This window comes from Danio aesculapii, chromosome 5, assembly GCF_903798145.1.
Source record: "Danio aesculapii chromosome 5, fDanAes4.1, whole genome shotgun sequence".
NCBI lineage: Eukaryota > Metazoa > Chordata > Actinopteri > Cypriniformes > Danionidae > Danio > Danio aesculapii.
In genome coordinates, this window is record NC_079439.1 from 64,021,695 (window position 1) to 64,042,005 (window position 20,311).

The window sequence follows — 20,311 nt, forward strand, 5'->3', positions numbered from 1 at the left end:
TCAGGAAATATACAGTACTGTGCAAACTTCGTAGTCCACCACCAGCTTTGGGAGCCTAAGACTTTTGCACAAATCTAAAAGGTATGGAGCAAGTGCATCATTACTTTTGGGTGAACTATACCTTTAATATCCAAACAGAAAATATGGGAAATATGTACACAATATTCCGAACAAAATTACTTTTGGAATCAAATGTCTAGCAACAAAAGTCTGTGTTTAATGTGACCTCTTTAGCACCAACCTAAAGTCTTTTCTGAAATGGTGAGCTATTTAATATCAATCATCTTTCAGCATTTCTCAGAGTTCTTGCTTAAATTTAGCATGTTCTATCTTTATTTTTCTCTTCAAGAGAATCTCATACTGCCTATAATATTGCCTATACATACTGTATATAGTTTTCAGGTCTGGACTCTATGGAGGCCATTTCATGACTGTCTTTGAAAAGATGTGCAGCCAAATTTAATTGTTATTGTTATCAAATTTAAACTTAATTTGTGTTGAGACAACATAAAAGAATTGTGTGGAATCCAGCATTTATTTTTACAGTGTATGCAGATTTTAAAAACATTCAGGTATAATAAATTGTACAGTTTGTAAATTTCATAATGATTAACTTTATTGGATTTTTTATACAACAAAGACTCTGCAGTACTATTTTACATTTGATTATTCAATTACTGTGTGCCTGAATACTGTTAGACTCCTTGGAAAACACTGTTTACTTCATTCGTATCTGTTTCTTTATTGTGTTTCTCTATGCTTGTAGATTGTTTATTATAGTTTATGCTGATGCACTCAGCTAAAGAATCAACCCAATCCATTTAAATTGATCAGTTCTTTCCGAACAGAGATATGTAAGTCACACATGATGTACATGTAGCTGCTCAAATCTGCCCTACATCTCAGCATTTAATTTCTCAGATATTTAATATTAAGCGTCTTTCAGCTTTTTCAGTTCTTTCTTAGATTTAGCATGTTCTACCTTTCCTTTTCTCTCCAGGTGAATCTCATACTGTCAATAATATTGCCTATACATACCGTATATAATATTCAGGTCTGGACAGGCCATTTCATGGCTGTCTCCAATATGATTTCACTACATTAGCAGTGTGTTTGGGATCATTATCATGCTGAAACAAATTAGGTATTACTAATTACAAATTAGGTGCTTACTAGTAGCAATTTCATGACGAATTAAAACCTGTCTGTAATTTTCAGCATTCACAATGCCGTCAATTCAGGCAATATTGACGACAGCTCTGGCAGAAATGCACATCAAACAAAGACGGAAGCTCCAGTACTTTTCATTCATTCTTCCATCTATCTTTAACTCTTTCTTTCATATGTCTTAAACAATTAGACCCAAATAAAACAACTAGAACCTATTTTCTGCTTGCATTTTAATAAAGAGAATGAGAAATACTTTATATAATATCATTATACCCTCACTTAAACCACAAATGTAACTGGGGGCCTTTTACACAGTACTCTACATAATAGTTTTGCCATGATGTTCTTAGAAACCATTCAGCATTATGGTGTTCTCATCTAAAAAACCATCAGTCACAGTATGTTTTTGTGGGGAACAGATCAGAATGCACTTTAATTAAAAAGTAATGAAGTGCACTAATCAAACACCTCCTGTTAGCACCTCCGAGGACAGATGTGTCAGGTTCAAACATGTTCAGTTCAGTGTGTCATCCCGGGGGGTTATTCCTATATTCACCCAAACATCTGATGAGGCCTTTCTTCCATAAAGAAGATGAGAGAGGGCAAAACAGATGGTCCAAGGTCTCTGGCTTTCACACTCAGTTCATAAAGCAAACTGGTATGACAACAGCCAGCACACAGCAGCAGCCATGGGTACGGCAAGCATTGGGAGTTGTGCCTTGAAAGCGATTGGCTAACACGAGGACAGCACTGGATGTCTCTTCACAGATCTTCGGAGGGCTGCGAGCTAATTGGCTGGCGCGAGTTGAAAGCAAGCGAGTAAGAACACAATGTCCTGACCTTAGTTTCTGGAAGCCGCGGCTGTCACCGGCGTAAGAACCCGATGCGCTCTGCTGCCAAAAGGCTGGTCACATGGGCACAAACATCTGATTCAAGCAGATTCCTGAGGCTCAGCTCTTTTATATCTTATTCTACATCCTTTATGCTTGATTATTTCTGATATCTCTGTTAACAGTTAACAGTAGGGCTGCTGCACAATAAATCTTTTCAGCACCGATTATCACAATGTGAGCATTTGCAATAAAATCACGAAAAGACATGCAATGTTGAATCCGGATTATAATTTTTTATTTGCATGTGCTTTTGAGGCCTGTGACCGTAAATGCTCAAAAAATGAGTTGAAACAATACAATTCTTAAGGTTTTTTAGAGGACAACTGAATTGTTTTCTGTTCAATCCATTTAATTTTGTTAAAGCTATTACATTTTATTGAATTATTTATACAACGAAGACTCTGCAGTATTATTTTACATTTGTTCATTCAATTACCGTGTGCCTGAATACTGTTAAACTCTTAGGAAAACACCAGAACACTGTTTATTTCATCTGTAGCTTTTTCTTTATCATATTTATCTATGCTTGTAGATTGTTTATTGTAATGTATGCTGATGCACTCCCCTAAAGAATCAACCCAATCAATGTAAAATGATCAATTCTTTCCAAATACAGATATTCATCCCATTCATGAGATATTCATATAACAATATACAGTTAAAGTCAGAGAATTATTAGCCCCCCTTTGAATTTCTTTCTCTTTTTTATATATTTCCCAAATTATGTTTAACAGAGCACGGAAATTTTCACAGTATGTCTGATAATATTTATTTCTTCTGGAGTAAGTCTTGTTTGTTTTATTTAGGCTAGAATAAAAGCAGTTTTTAATTTTTTGAACACTATTTTAAGGTCAAAATCATTAGCCTCTTTAAGCTATATATTATTTCAATAGTCTATTGAACAAACCATCGTTATACAATAACTTGCCTAATTACTCAATAACCTGCTTGATTAACCTAATTAATCTAGTTAAGCCTTTAAATGTCACTTTAGCTGTATAGAAGCGTCTAGAAAAATATCTAATCAAATATTATTTACTGTCATCATGGCAAAGATAAAATAAATCAGTTATTGTAAATGAGTTATTAAAACTATTTTGTTTAGAAATGTGTTGAAAAAAATCTCTCCGTTAAACAGAAATTGGGGAAAAATAAACAAGGGGGCGAATAATTCAGGGGGGCTAATAATTCTGACTTCTACTTTATATCGCAGAATGGCAAAATATTGCAATGTTAGAGTTTTCCAATATCCCCTATAGTTTATAGCTGCTCAAATCTGCTCGACATCTCAGTCAGCACAATCTGTTCTAAAAGAAAGGACTCATTTGAGACACCTGAAATGAACGGACTCATCAGAAATGGGATATCTGTTCTGGCATAACTCAGACTCGGCCATCAGTGTTGATGATAAGCCATGACAGCTCGTCATTAATCTGTTATCTGGACAATGATTGTCAATCTGGATGGACAAGAGAGTTTGCGTAAGGTCACATGCTTGTGAAAAACAGGATCTTTGGCGATTCTTGGAATGTCCTCGATAGATATGCAGTTAAGGTACATTCCTTCAAACTGTACCGCTTACTCAGGAGTCTATTTATTCTTGTTAATTACACAACATCTTGCTCTGGTTGTTTCATTGTTGCATAACAAACACTGGTTACACTGGGAAATGTGGTTATCACCATTAGATAACTGACACTACATCCTTTGAATGGTGTTGTTGTACACTAAAGCAAATATGGAAGGTTTCCCATTATTTGATGGGTTGTTGGTGTTGTGTAAATAGTTGTCATGCAGTTTCCTGTATGAGAGGCTTTACACGGTTTGAACATTCCTCTGTGGCCCACTTAAAGGGATAGTTCACCCAAAAATGAAAATGTACACATTATTTACTCACCCTTAATTGCTTCCAAACCTTCACAAGTTTCCTTTATCTCTTGAACACAAAACAAGATACTTTAAATAAAGATGAAATCCTTTGACCATAACCAAAAACAAATAGGTTATTATGGATGTCAACAGGTTTTTAGCTTTCTTCAAAATACCTTCTTTTGTGTTTAATAGAAAATCATAAAGGTCTGAAAGAAATAAAGAGTGAGTTAATGATGCTAGAATTTCATATTTGGGTGAACTATCCCTTTAATCAATTTAAAAATCCTTTTAGAGAAACACAAATGCCTTTGTACTAAATATGGCCCAAAGGTGTAATATAGTACATTGCAAAAAAACAAGCCTCTAGTTATGCAGCCTGATGACTCAAAATCATCCGTTTTAATTTACACTCCATTTAAATAGTTTAAATGGTTCACTGGCTTCTCCATGAGCAATGCGCTGCCTACTGAGCGCGACGCAACAGCTGCGCAGGTAGATGGCGTCAGACCGTCAATGCAAAGCCAGCGGCTTTAAACTCTGCTTGACAATTGCCCGTGTTACGTAACAACCCACGCTATGAACATTTACATTATCTGTACATTTTAGACATAGATATCGAGTGTAACGTAAATATTTAATTATGAAGCAGTTTTATGAGACTGAAAACACGCTGAAGTAAAAATTTGAGGTTTCTGAAGGCGGGAAAACTGGTCAACTGGCAAGGTCAGAGACAGCAGCATCTGTACACGAGTGTGTGTGGATGTCCGGGACACTTTCGAGGGTACAAACCGGGTGAGTCATTCTTTAAATGCTACTGACACTAACATTTCTTGTGAGTGAGAGAATGAGACCTAAAAAAGTCAACTTTAAGGGTCGATATGCAAATTATGTATTTCATAACCTGGTTTTCAAACGTATTATAATGTTTGAATGAAAATGCATAGCCTAAATTTACTTTTAGAAGAAAACAACTCTTAATATGTTACAAGTGCCTTCATGTGTAAAGGTGACGTGCAACTGTTGCTAGTTCTGCTCACAGATTTTCACCTCAAACAATTCATAATCATTGTAAGATACTGAATGTGATAATAGTTTTGAATCTGTAAACCGCAGCTATGTGACTGTTTATTTCAAGAACATAGCCTGATATTACGCATGAAAGGCTACTAACATAATGAGTTGTTACCATTTGCAATTATTCGTCTTAATATTTTACAGGTTTCTTAAAAAGTCATGTTCATTTCCTCAGTAAATTGCAAAACAGTTGTGTTGATATCCCTTACCATTTCCAAACACATAAAAACAAATCAATATTGTGAGGCATTGAACTTGTATGCCCTCTTCAAGGTGATCTACCAATGTTTGATTTATTTCTGGTCTGAAACTAAAGCAACACTTGATTCACAGTTATTTTACACGTTTAATGTGCTACCAAATTATGGTCTACTGATGATGGTCTGCTAAGAAAAGGATTGTCAGGTCAAGCAATAGTCTGCATGACTACAAAACAGTAAGGCGTGCAAGAATATGACAGACAGCTGTACTGATGGCTCATTTTCATAGTCTCAGCTGATAATGAGTTCCTATTTAAACCAAGTATGCAGATAGTCTAGTAATTGAGGAGCTGCGAACTGGGCTTACCTTAGCCTGGTTAATGAGAAGCCCCACAAATGTAGACACCAGCATAGAGCGAGACATTGTCGGACTTTTTCTGCGCATATCCTGCTTGATGAAGGGGAAAGCCGAAGCCGGCGGTTCCTCGGGGACAGTGACCGTGTATGACTGTCGTATACTCGGCATTATGACTGGAGAAAACTAGCGGAACAAACAACGCAATGTCTACGACTACGACTCAATACCAGCAAAGCCACGGTATTCCTCAGTATCCCGTTTGTCATGCAGTCTGTCTTTATTGTATTCCTCAGGTGATGTTCTTCTCATGCACTGTGCTTCAGGCTTGTGTCCTTGGGCTTACGAGAGGTTCACCAAAAATGTTGGTACCAAATAATGCAGCAGTACAATCCGGTATCTCTTGTCTTGTTGGAATGCTCCGTACAGCGGTGTGTTCTGTATTGACCGGCTGTACCAGCAGCGTCAGAAACCAGCAGAGGAATAATGGAAAAGTCCGTGTGCCGTTTGCTTTTGCTCGGGCGCGCACACGCCCCCTCGGCACGAGAGAGACGTCACCAAACGCCTCATGCTGTCCTGACGTCACACACAGTAGAGGACAAGACCTTCCCATTCATCTGCACGCTTTTTAACGACGATGTGTTATTCTGACATTTATATATTTACTGAACCTTTTACTCATAAACATACTCATGTTTGTAACGCGCGATGATTCTATATTGATTCACACTGGCTGATGCTGATATAAAAATAGAGACAAATTACCAGGCATCCTTTGCATATAAATTATCGTAAAATGTCTTTACCTGCAGTACTATCATACAATGTGAAATATATCTGTAAATTAGCAATTTTTTAATACAGTTTTCTTTCAATTAGCAGGGTTAAAATGTACAGTTAAAATGTAACACAGAGTTTTAAGGTATTTGCTCAGGGTTAACCATGGCACGCTTCCAAAGTTTTCACCACAGTGTCGGTAGACATCTTCCTGCCAATTATTAAAAAAAAGTTCGGCGAAATTAGGATGAGAAACACAAGAGAAACCATTTTTGCATCATAGAAGTATTTTTTATTATAGTCGATATATTTTTATTTTTAAAAAAATCTGTGAAAGCATGTAAATAAAATCTTTTATTGTGTGTGTGGGGGTGGAGGGGGGATACGTCCCCCTCACTTTTAGCGACAGACGATTTAAAAACAGGTGATTAATAATTATATGAATGTATGATCTCATACAGCTGTCCCCCCTCTTTTAAAATGTCCGCTACGCCCCTGGTTTTGATTATCGTCTTCTAGACTAAAAGATGGAACCCTTTTGAAAGGTGTAAAAAACACACAGGCGCTGCTAGCCAGTTTTGAGGAAAACACGACACAGCGGGGCTAGTTGTAAAAGGATGTTAGAATTAAGCCACACACTGTTGGACACCAACTAAACTAACAAAATAATTGTTGAATTTTGAGTGTAATGTTGGGAACCTTTTATATTAAAATGTTTTTAATAGACAAAAATATATATTTTATTGCTAATACTGCAAATAAATGCATTGTATAATAATTTATAATAATCCAAATAAATCCAAATGTGTTTATCCAATAAATAAAAAATAAATATAAATACTGTGCTGTGTAGAATAAAAAATAAATTGAGCTAAGTACTGAGGAAATATACAGTAGCTACTATTTAAAGTAAACTGGATTTAAATTAATTGTGTAAAATCTGCCTTTTTAAGCACGTGTTACAACTAACCCTCTGTCTGTTACAACTTGCCCCGCAGGTGGGGTAAATTGTAACATTTATACTCCTGGCACTTTTGGTAATACTACACAGAAACCATAAGTCCGGCGGTCATACAACCAGCGCTCATTTGTAGAAGAGGTTTGTGTGTTGTTGGTCAAAAACAAACGGTTTATCTAACCCCACTACTTTGTTCATTATTTAGCCCAAACCAAAAAGTGTTACTTTGTTCTCCGCTCTCCCCTAATAACATATTTAGTAGTTTAAAGTGATATATTGTCAGGGTTGGTGTTGTATTTTACTGTACAAAAGCCTTGTAATAAACTGCCAGTGCATTGTCTGTTATTTTAGACTTATTTCTAATATTTCTTAAACATAATACTATTTACTAAAATGTCAGTAAAAGTCACTTTGTTGAACTGCATTATGGGACCTTGATCTCAAAATTCAACTGTGCAGTAACTGCACAGTTGAATTTTGAGATCAAGGTCCCATAATGCAGTTCACAACTGTAAATAAATGCAAAGTATGAATCGCAAAATATGGAAACCGTAAATTAACAGATATTTTTTTACAGTGTACTTTAGAAAATAGGTTAAAAGCAGATGTACATTCTGCTATATTAGAATGTGTCCTGATAATTTTAATTAAGAAAAAAAATGACAAAAATGTCATTCGCTGTAGTAAGTTTTAATACCAAAATATTATTTCTGGCGTATTTAAAATGTCAGGCATAACTTAGAATTGTACGTTCCCCCTGTGTTGGTGTGGGTTTTCTTCGGGTGCTCTGGTTTCCCCTACATGTCCAAAGACATGCGCTATAGGTGAATTGGGTGAGCTAAATTGTCCGTAGTGTATGTTTGTGAATGAGAGTGTATGGGTGTTTTCTAGTGATGGGTTGCAGCTGAAAGGGCATCCGCTGTGTAAAACATATGCTGGTTCATTCTGCTGTGGCGACCCCTGATTAATAAAGGGACTAAGCCGAAATGAAAATGAATGAATAAATGAATGTTGTTCCATTTTTCCATAAATCTGTTTCACTAAATGACAATGGTATTTCACCCATTTTTCATTTTCAACAAATGTTATTATTACATACATTAACTGTATGCTTTCTCGCTGACAAATAGCAAACAGTACAATGCATTAGCAAGTTTTGGTAACTATAATAAATATTCAATGCTCTTTATTGTTTTCTGTCTCCTAAATATCCTGTTACTATTTAGGGGAGAAAAAAAAATCGAATGATTCAGTGTGTGAGTAAATTGTCCGAATGAATCAAACTGAAGCATTTTTTTGCCAGCTTGTTTGACAGATTAGAGCAAACGAGTGATTCTTTTGAAAATCTAGTGAATCAATTGATTCTGGTTATAAATAGCTGACAGAAACTTGTACAACTTTACTGAAGAAAATTATTTATTAAATTATTAATCAAAAAATATTACAGGAAAACTGTGGTACTTTATTGAACCTCGTGCCAGAGTAAAGAAATATTCACCCTTACAGGGTAAAAAAGAGCTGCAGTTACATATTAAAATTACATGTAAAATTTCTGCAACACACAAAAAGTATAATAAATAATCCTTTTGCCAAGATTATTTTGCTTAAAAACTCACTTGATTTTGGCATTTTATTTCTTAAAACAAGACAATATGTTTTGCTTGTCAATAAAAATGCTTCTTAATTAAGAATTTTTAAGTTTTTGGACTAGAAACAAGACTAAAAATAAAGTAAGAAAAGCATTTTTTGCTATTTTTTACATGTCCAAAGCTTATTTATTATTTATTTATTGTAAGACTTTGTGAAGTTTTATAAAATAATTTCGAGAGGAGCATGTGGTATAATTGATCGCGGCTGGCCTCTCATCCTTAATCAGTAATAATCCAATCAGATTGATTCAAGCTTACAATAAATAGACAGATTTTGCCCACTGCCTTATGTCCGTTTTGATAGAATCCTCCCTTTCCACCCCATCTCCTCCTTTTCCTCCCTTTACCTAGAGGAGCTCTCGAGAACTACCTGATCTCGGACCCCCTTATGTGCTTATTGACCAGGCGGGAGCCCTGGGCTCAAATATCTCCGAGCTCAGGGTTCTCTCCCGGCACAGCATGCCAAACCTGCTATTAGCGCCAAGCATATCCAAGTGTGAACTCTTGAAATGGTTCTATAATAAAATATTAACATATTTTTTCCATTTAAAATACTGTAGATTGATTCATCCATTAATTTTCCTTCAGCTTAGTCTCTATTTCAGAGGTCGCCACAGCGGAATGAACCACCAACTATTCCAGCACATGTTTTACACAGCAGAAACCCTTCCACCCACAATCCAGAACTGGAAAACACCCATATACTCATTCACACACTACGGCCAATTTAGTTCATCCAATTCACCTATACTGCATGTCTTTGGGCGGTGAGGGAAACCCGGAGGAAACCCACGTCAACACTGGAGAACATGCGAACTCCACACAGAAATGCCAACTGGCCCAGCCGGTACTGGAACCAGGGACCTTCTTGCTGTGAGCTAACCACTGAGCAACCGTGTTGCACCAATACTATAGATGTATTGGTTTTTGCGTCATTTGTCACGTATGTATTCTCCAAGTACGTCAGATACTTATCTCAGTGTACTGCCAGCTCATACGATGAAATGAAACTAATTACAGGACTTTGCACCGCAGGCTAATAATGAGCCATTGCAGGGCCATCCATTTGTACATTCATAAAGCCTCTCTATTCAAGTTTCTCTTTAAATAGCCCGAGGGTTACAAAGCGAACAGTCAGATCTTGAAGAAGGAGTCATTCACTGCCCCTAGTTGTCCAATATGCATAAATGAACTACATTTTTTGTGCCTTTTTTTGTGTAAGTGTACAATGAGCATCAAACTGAATGCACATAATGGATTTTATATACAAATGAGTACACCCCATTTTCAAAATGAATATTTTTATCCATTTCTCAGTGACATTAGGTAATCTATTTTGGAAAATAGTTTTATCAAACATATATATATATATATATATATACACATATATATATACACACATATATATATATACATGTTTGATAAAACTATTTTCCAAAATAGATTACCTAAATTATATATATATATATATATATATATATATATATATATATATATATATATATATATATATATATATATATATATATATATATATATATATATATAATTATATTACCTTATATATATATATATATATATATATATATATATATATATATATATATATATATATATATATATATATATATATATATATATATATATATATATATATATATAAGGTAATATAATTATACAATGTATATATATATGTTTATATATTTATATATATATATATATATATATATATATATATATATATATATATATATATATATATATATATATATATAAACAATATTTTAGTCACTGAACATTTTAAAAATAAAGATAATACAATCAAATTCATGCAAAATATTGCAAAAATATTTTAAACTACAAAATTGTAACTACATGTTGGATATTTTTGTTTCTCTTTCTATTTTTTCGTATTTTTAAAATGTGTATTTAATATTTTTCTTCAACATAAATTTCCAGCTGCAACCCATCACTGGGAATCATCCATTCAAACTCATACACTATGGACAATTTAGTTTACCCAATTTACCTGTACTAAATGTCTTTGGACTTGTGGGGGATATCAGGGCACCAGGAGTAAACCCACGCGAACGCAAGGAGAACATGCAAACTCCACACAGAAACACCAACTGACCCAGCCGAGGTTCGAACCAGCAACCTTCTTGCTGTGAGGCGACAGCACTACCTACTGTGCTACTGCGTTGCCTGTATTATATTATATTATATTATATTATATTATATTATATTATATTATATTATATTATATTATACTATATTATATTATATTATATTATATTATATTATACTATATTATATTATATTATATTATATTATATTATATTATATTATATTATATTATATTATATTATATTATATTATATTATATTATATTATATTATATTATATTATATTATCAATCCTGGCATCTGAATTCTTTTGTTGTATGCAAAAACTGAATAGAAGAGCATTACTTAACACAATGTAAAAGCAAGTTTTGTGTGATATATCTTGATGTAGCTGCATGACTCAATCCTGTTACAAACATTACTCTAAACGATCCTCCTCTGAACCTCACCCTAAATTACTCCACGCTAAAAGGCCCAGCAGACCAGTGACCCAGAAGCAGCTGCGGGGCAATTTGTGTGGGAACAACAGCAAAAAAGCCCTGGTGGTGTTTCTCTAAAGCTCTCCTGTGTCTTTTCACCATGCCTATTATGTAAGCGCCATCTAAAGCATGGCAGAGCTGGCCTATTCTGTGCAAATAATTGCATTCATCTTATGAAACACACTCTGAATCGAGCTTATATAAGAGCTTGTTTGAAGCAGTGTGCTGAGCCTTACATTCATGCCAGCCGCAATCCACATCCCCAGTGACGGACATGCCAAAGCATTGCCATCTCACTGCCACAACTAACAGATGTGCTTATGTGTGAGAGACACGCTCGGAAGGAATTAGAGGGGCTGTCTGTTTAGAAGAGATCTGAATAACAGGCCTCTGTGTAAACAAACCAGAGTGACACCATGAGCACAAAAATGCAGCGAGGCCGTCCACACATACACTAACTCCCTCTGACAGTTATTACACATTTATATTTACTGTGGGTGAATATCATGCAACATCTCTAGGTCTCATTTCGCCGAGCTATGATTTCAAAATATTATTGTGTATTATTGATAATGTGCATGTGGATTCTTTCTATTTTATTAGTTACATTGTCTAGAAGAGGATGAACAAAATCAGAAAATAATTATCTGTAAAACACTAGTTCAAAACTATGCATACAATTATTAAATGAAATACATTATATAATATTTTTAAGTGCATGCTTATCTTTGGACTTTTTGGGAATAAGGTAACATTTTAAACTGTAGAAAATGACATATTTTGAATAAAAGTATAAAAAGAATTAAAATTATTAATAAAAATGTGTTTTTGTTTGTATATGCTGTCTATTAGTTCTCAGCAAATCAGAAATATAAGATAAAAATAGTAATATAAATATACATATAAAAAATGTGCATCGCTACTTAAAATGTATAACATTTGTGTTTATAAGAATAATTAAAAATAAAATTGGATCAGTACGCATGTGTTGTGAACAAATCAACCCAGGCTCATTCTGAAAATGTACCTCTATATACATTTCTGGAGAGCGCTAAATACTTTCCAGGAGCTATATTTTTTCTGTTTTTTCAGTTTCTGTTTTCGCGAATCCTTCAGAAGACACTGTGTATGCTTTTTTTTGTCGCGTCTGCTGTTGTTACATAAATCCACCAGAGGCCGTCGACTGACTGACTGACTAGACGATCGACTGAAAAGAAAAACCTTTGTCAGATTTTTACCATGTTTTCAACTTTTACAACATTCTCACCCTGTTATTTACTTGTTTATTGAATTTTTTGGATTCTGTTTTTGTCTTTCTCGCTTTCTGGAACCGTTTCTCACAGGACTCGAACCCTGTCGTCGTGGTCAACGCCTCTCTGCGTCTCAAGTCCACCGACATACATTGCGAGCTACTGGACAAACTGGAAACAGCGGTAAAGCTGTCCATACGGAGATAAGCGGTCACCTGGTATATGGGAAAAGGAACGGCGTCATATCGCCCCATAGCGTTTGTTATAAAAATGAAATGCAGCCATTCGTACTTCTGGCTACATAATGGCTACATAATTCGCGATCCAGAAACATATACAGGGTTTTCAAAATCCGCCTATGTTGGAATAAATACATTGTTGCTTCAATCGCATGTTTGCATGTGCAAAACATATATTTTTAAATATATTTATATATATATTTATTTATTTATATATGTCTAGTTTTATATATTTTCATACTTTTTACTTTTTACTGTGTAAAAGTCACTATGTAGTGCATCTTCCACCCTATAATCAAAAGAAGCTTTGTGCTTTGTTATAAGAAATAAAGTCTCCTCTTTTAAATCAGGAAATCCACCAATATCTCATGGCAATTCATTACTTTTTGATTTAGTGGCTAATTAATATTAATTTGTACAATATTATTCAAACAATTTAGTATGATTTTCTTATCCCCCAATGGCTGTTGGGTTTAGGGACAGTGTTTGGTGCCATACCTCCTTTTAAAAATTTGACCTTTTCGTACAACTAAACTCGAATGAACTATGAAATAGCCACTAAACTGACAAAATGTAAAATAGTTTTGTTTCCTCGTGAGATCAGGCTGGACAGATCACGTAATCGCAGCGGGAAGCACAAAAGAACGTAATCAATTCTTACTCTTAACTAGTTATAGAACAAAATAAATAGAAATCTCATGTCTCATATAATCCCTCAATCTAAATACACGAATACCTGTAAAAATTTCGTCAAGTATAGCACTACATTTATATCAAGCAGGGGTGTGATTCCGAAAACCATTGTTAGCCAACTAAGGTTGCAAGTTCTGTCGTTACAAACATATTTCGTTGATTTGGAGTTTCCCAAATCTTTCGTTCCAACGAACATTCACAAACTGTGTTGCAAACTTGTGCGCTTGCAACTACAACTCTAGAGCTGTAGATAGAAACATAGTTCCTGGTTGTGTTTTATTCTCAGTTATGCCCCCTATGCCCTATTAGTTTCGAACGATCCAACATTTATTGGTTAGAACATTTCTAAAGTGGTTTGAATGTGTCACTTTTCAAAAAATAAAATACGTAAATAAACAATATCCTACTTAATAATAATAATTAAAATAAATTAATAATAAAAATACTACTACTACTACTACTAATAATAATAATTATTATTATTATTAGGTAGGATTTTTTTCATTTCTTAATAAAAAGCCCACTGTAAATTACGACCATTAACGATTTATATGATTTACATATGAGATAAGAATATTTGTTAGCTTTTTGTAAGTGGTTTTATGCTTTAGAATAGAATATGAAATATTCCAAAGGAAACATTGGCCATATATGTGCCATTTACATTTCAATTAATGTGGAAAAACGAGTGCATGTTTTTACTAAAACTAGCCTAATACTCGATTGTTTTTAAATGCATGTGCGTTCATTCACTCATTTTCTTTTTGGCTTAGTCTCTTTATTAATCTGGGGTCGCCACAGCGGAATGAACCGCCAACTTATCCAGCATATGTTTTGCACAGCGGATGCCCTTCCAGCTGCAACTCATCACTGGGAAACATCCATACACCCTCATTCACACACATATACCAGGGATGGGCAAACTCGATCCTGGAGGGCCGGTGTCCCTGCATAGTTTTGCTTCAACCCTAATCAAACACCTGCTTGTAGCTTTCTAGTGATCTTAAAGACACTAATTAGGGTGTTCAGGTGAGTTTGATTAGTGTTGGAGCAAAACTCTGCAGGGACACCGGCCCTCGAGGATCAAGTTTGCCCATGCCTGCACATACACTATGGCCAATTTTAGCCTACCCAATTCACCTGTACCGCATGTCTTTGGACTTGAGGGGGAAACCGGAGCACCCGGAGGAAACCCACGCCAGCATGGGGAGAACATGCAAACTCCACACAGAAATGCCAACTGCCCAGCTGAGGCGACCTTCTTACTGTGAGGTAACGTGCTACCCACTGCGCCACCGTGCAGCCCAATGCATGTGCATGTAAAACGATTTAATTTGCACAAAAAATTATAAAAAAGTATAATTTTAATTATTATAAAAATTATATATTTTTTCTCTAAAGAAGTTGTTACTTTACCTCGTTTTGAGCGTCATTATGGACTTTATACCTAACATTGTGCAAATGATGGATCTGCAACAAAGCAACTATGGTTTTAGGAAACATTCATCATCTTTCTTTTCCCAAATGATGCTTCGTACTATGGTAGTTCAGTCGCGACTTACGTTGTTGTTGTTTGGTAAATGCACCCCAGATCATTCAGTGACATAATTTACAATGCACACATAATCATGCTAATAAATTAGTGCAGGCAAATGAACAACATGATTGCAAATCTGTATTGCTGTGGACTTTTGACCAAAGATAGGTTTAAGTTTAAAGACATGGAAACTAAACAAACCATATAACTTTATATAATATTATGACATTATATAACAGACATTCTTTATTAATTATTGAGTATTTACTTTTTTCATAACTGAAATCAAATATGGAAAATAATATATGAATTATTCTTTCACTTGGATTTAATCTTAATAATGTTTTAGAACATGCCTGAAACATTTAAAGCAGTAGTTCATCCGAAAATGAAAATGACTTCATAATTTACTCACCCTTAAGTCATCTTTGATAAATATTATTTTTTCTGTCACAGTTGGAGTATTTTTATGCTGGCTCTTCCATTCAGTATAAAGGTGTCAGATAGTAGCTTTTATTTTGAAGCTTCTAAAAAGAGCATTAATCTGTCCCCAAACTAACACATACACCGCCAGGGGTTTACCACATGTCTTATAAAGCGAATCAATGCATTTTTGATAGAAATATATTTCACATTTTTTAATTATAAACTCCAGTCAAGACTTCTATGACGAATGATGCATGAAGCACAGAAGGTGATGATGAAAAAAACTAGTTCAGAAGCTTTGTTAATACCTTTGGAAGCTTTAAAATAAAAGCCACAATCCACACGCTTGACGCTCAAATCGAGCATCAGAATGGAAGAAAGTTAAAAAGCTGGTCTGAGTTTTTCAGAAACTGCTGATCTACTGGGATTTTCAAATACAACTATCTCTAGGGTTTACAGAGAATGGTCCAAAAAAGAGAAAATATCCAGTGAGTGGCAGTTCTGTGGGCACAAATGCCTTGTTGATGCCAGAGGTCAGAGGAGAATGGCCAGACTGGTTCGAGCTGATAGAAAGGCAACAGTAACTAGTCCAACCTTAAGGCGGATGGGCTACAGCAGCAAAAGACCACACTGGGTGCCACTCCTGTCAGCTAAGAACAGGAAACTGAGGATACAAATCTCACAGGCTCACCAAAACTGGACAATAGAGGTTTGAAAAACATTGCCTGGTCTGATGAGTCTCAATTTCTGCTGTGACATTCAGATGGTAGGGTCAGAATTTGGCGTTAACAACATGTAAGCATGGATCCATCCTGCCTTGTATCAACGGTTCAGGCTGGTGGTGGTGTTGTATTGGTGTGGGGGTTATTTTTTTGGCACACTTTGGGTCCATTAGTACCAATTGAGCATGGTGTCAATGCCTCAGCCTACCTGAGTATTGTTGCTGACCATGTCCATCCTTTTACGACCACAGTGTACACATCGTTTGATGGCTAGATCCAGCAGATAACGTGCCATGGCATAAAGTGCAAATGATCTCAGACTGGTTTCTTAAACATGACAATGAGTTCACTGTACTCAAATGGCCTCCACAGTCACCATATCCCAATCCAATAGAGCACCTTTGGGATGTGGTGGAAAGGGAGATTCGCATCATGGATGTGCAGCTGACAAATCTGCAGCAACTGTGTGATGCTATCCTGTCAATATGGACCAAAATCGAGGAATATTTCCAGTACCATGTTAAATCGATGTCATGAAGGATTAAGGCTGTTTTGAAGGAAAAAGTGAGTCCAACCCGGTACTAGTAAGGTGTACCTTATAAAGTGGCCAGTTAGTGTAAAATATCTCGTAATAAACTGACAGAACTTCTTCTGTTATTTTACAGATTTCTTTATATATTATTTCAAACTACTGAAATGTCAATAAAAGTAATTTTGTTAAACTGTAGAGCTGAATTTCCAATATCAAAAGTCGACAGAGCAGAGCTCAAGGCCCCCATAATGCAATTCACAACAATAAATCAACAGAAAATAAATGAAAAACATCCGTATTTTGTGATTTAACATTTTGATTTAACATTTGTCAATTAACACATATTTTTAAAGTGTAGCAAAACAGTAAAAAGCTCCTATGTGGAGTAGAATCAAGTGCCTTGCACAAGTATTTACCCTATAATAGCTGTAGACATGCTGTGAATGACTGGTGTTTACATAACTCAGCTAATCAGCACGCAGGGCTGTTGCACAACAGGCCTCCACTGTTGGATTGGCACAGAGGTCATTGCTTTTAGAAAACCAAGCAATGGAAACTGGCATTCTGGAGGATTTAAGGCAAGAATGAGTGAGAACGATTGGGTGTGAGCCTCTGTTAACACTGCTACATTCTTGGTAATTGGCCTCTAACTTAATCATTTACTGTCAGAGGTGCTTTAAGCAGGTTAGTAGATAAAATGTCAAGTCAGCACGGAAGAATGCTAGTGTTGGTGGAAAGATACCAGAGGACAGCAAAAAAAAAAAAAAGAGAGAAGCATATCCTCTCGATTCTGCCAGTGTTCACAAAATATGGTCTACGCACACAGGTGCATGACAGAAGAAGTGAAAAATAGAAAGGCTGCCTGTGTTTTGAGTCTATAATAAGCAGCAGTCCTGGACGCAGACGGAGTGATGTCACCAGAACCACTGCAGTGACTCATTCTGAACCCGCCAGTCAAAAATAGACCAAAACATCACACTGACCTCCAAATGCTTCCAACGCACACACAAACACAGATATATCACAACACGTGAAACATCACGGCGACCTCTGAATTATTCAAACAGTGCACTGCAAACAACACGCAGAACAACCCCACATTTAACAGTGCTGAATATAACACAGTCACACTAGCGTTTTCATTGTCAGGAAAAGCTTAAAGGGGCCTATTTTTTTGTTTTTGCATAGAGGAGACAATTGTACAAACATCCTGTAATCTTCAGTGCTCAAAACATCTTGTTGGTCTAAAAACAACTTATATTGAAGGAAGTCCATCAACACAACAGGTTGTGGATTCTGCCGCTTTATTAGACCCACAACAATTTTTTCATTGCATCGTTTCCGCTACATTCATTCTTCCATGACGGGGCGCCACATCAAAATTCATCCCGCCACGGCTACATTACAGCTTTTCATTCAAAACTTTCAGTCGTTTTTTTTAAATAGCGGGTTATAATTTCACCAAAATGTATTAAAAGTTAAGTGAATTATAACAGCGCAAACCTTTCTGTAATCGTAGTAGTGCTGTGCGTTATTTGTTTAACCCTTTAAGGTGACATGCTGACTGACAGACAGGTGCATGATGCGTGAGGCCAGCAAACATGAAGTAGATTTCAGTTATGACGAACACAGTTTCCATAATTATACTTTATTTATAGTTAAAGGTCTATGGCTCTGCATATTATGACTATCTTGCTGGAGTGTATAGCCGTTTCACTTTACTTCAGGGCGCATTAATGCTGTTCTGTAGGTCTATTGGAGACATTCACAAATATTCCTAGCAAATCTAATAAATGCTGGAGACATACTCGTTACATAAACGCACTAAATTTAAGATGTCTCAGGATATAGGTGACAACAAACTATCTTTTCTCTCTGTTTGATGTTTTACAATAATTTTAGTAGACACTTTTTTTCTCATTTATGTACTTCTCTGACATTATGTATATAGTTTTTTCCCTCTTATACTTATTTACAGGTTTCTGTATGCATACATGTATATATTCATATATGTGTGTTTGTTTGTGTACATATATAATTTGTAATTTTTTTATTTTTGTTTCATATGCTATACCATTGCTATACACATTGAACCAAGTCAATGTTAAGAAATTCTGCTATTACCATTGTTGATAACCATGTTTATTAAAAACAATAAAGTTTAAGTCAAAAAATAAAAAATAAATGCGCTAAATTGCACTTCAGCAGCGTTTATTTGAGAGCGCACAAGAAAATCTGCACTTGAGCAGCGTGTATTTAAGAGCATGCGGGAAGTTTTGTGCACGAACAGAGGAAATCGGCGCTTGAGCAGAGATTCACATGTTTGTATTACATGAATGCGATCTCGACTTGTAATACTGCACTCACGACATTTGTCAATGAAATAACACCATCGGTAGTTGGTAGATCTGTGTAAAAGGCCCAATAGAGTCTGCCGCCACAGCTGGAAAAAATCCTAGAGGAAACACTGCATTGGCTTCTTTCTGATTCTAGTTTAAGGAAAGACTGGATGATATAGTGTTAAGACTTGTCTATAAACACTTTTTTTTTCACGTCATTTGCTCACGTCATTCTGCTTTCAAATAGGGCACAATTTGTTACAGCATTTTTATAAATGTGAGCGTAAGACTAATGTTAGCAAAAGTACTGACCGCAACATCAATTGGTTCTTGCAAGCTACTTTTCCATGGCACAGTATGGTATGGTTGGCATGACTGGTTTCGCTTGAGTTTTATTCAGCTTGGTTTGTACTGCAGTTTAGTACCGCTCAAAGTGGGTCGGATTATAGTTGCAACGCCTCTACTGTGACATCCTCGTAAATTTGACATGAACAAACCCCCAACACAGAGGCAATGGATGCTACCAATAGTGTTCTTAAGCAGCGGCTTCTGGCTATTTCAATATGGTGCCTCATGTCAAAAATTCAATGATGCTAGTAATGACAATTCTATCAGTGATCAGCAGTGCGTATATGTCACATTTTGACTATGATACCTCTCGATTAGAAACTCTTTGAAAGTGGTTTGCAATAAGGACCAGTTACTAGTAACAGAAAACAGTGGAAAAGTGAGCCGTACCGTACTGCACCATACTATGCAGTGAAAAAGCATGTAAATACTGTTGATTGGCCATTGTGTTCAATAGTAATGACTTTGACTGGACTTTCAGTTATGGTGTTGAAGTGAGGCTCCTGGTCCTGTATTTGCTGTAATTTAATCCTTTTCAAACCCACTCAAAACACTTTATTAATACTTATTTATCAGTTGACTATTTATGACTATTATTGGCTCCAATGATCATTGCTTCGTGGTTTTTATCAAACACTTACTGTATTATGAAAGTTGCAACTATCAGAGGAA

General features: G+C 35.6%; 1 protein-coding gene across 2 annotated transcripts in view; it reads right to left on the minus strand.

Moving 5' to 3' along the window:
* usp2b (ubiquitin specific peptidase 2b) overlaps window positions 1–20,311 on the minus strand; it is an 88,220-nt gene that overhangs the window by 17,388 nt on the left and 50,521 nt on the right. The window contains exon 1 of one of the 2 annotated variants that reach the window (XM_056458670.1): window positions 5,577–6,056. The exons of the other annotated variant lie outside the window; for it this stretch is intronic. Coding sequence (XP_056314645.1) covers window positions 5,577–5,735 — 159 coding nt within the window. The 5' untranslated portion in view covers window positions 5,736–6,056. Of the gene's footprint in view, window positions 1–5,576; window positions 6,057–20,311 lie in introns of those variants that run through there. 2 annotated transcript variants of the gene reach the window in all.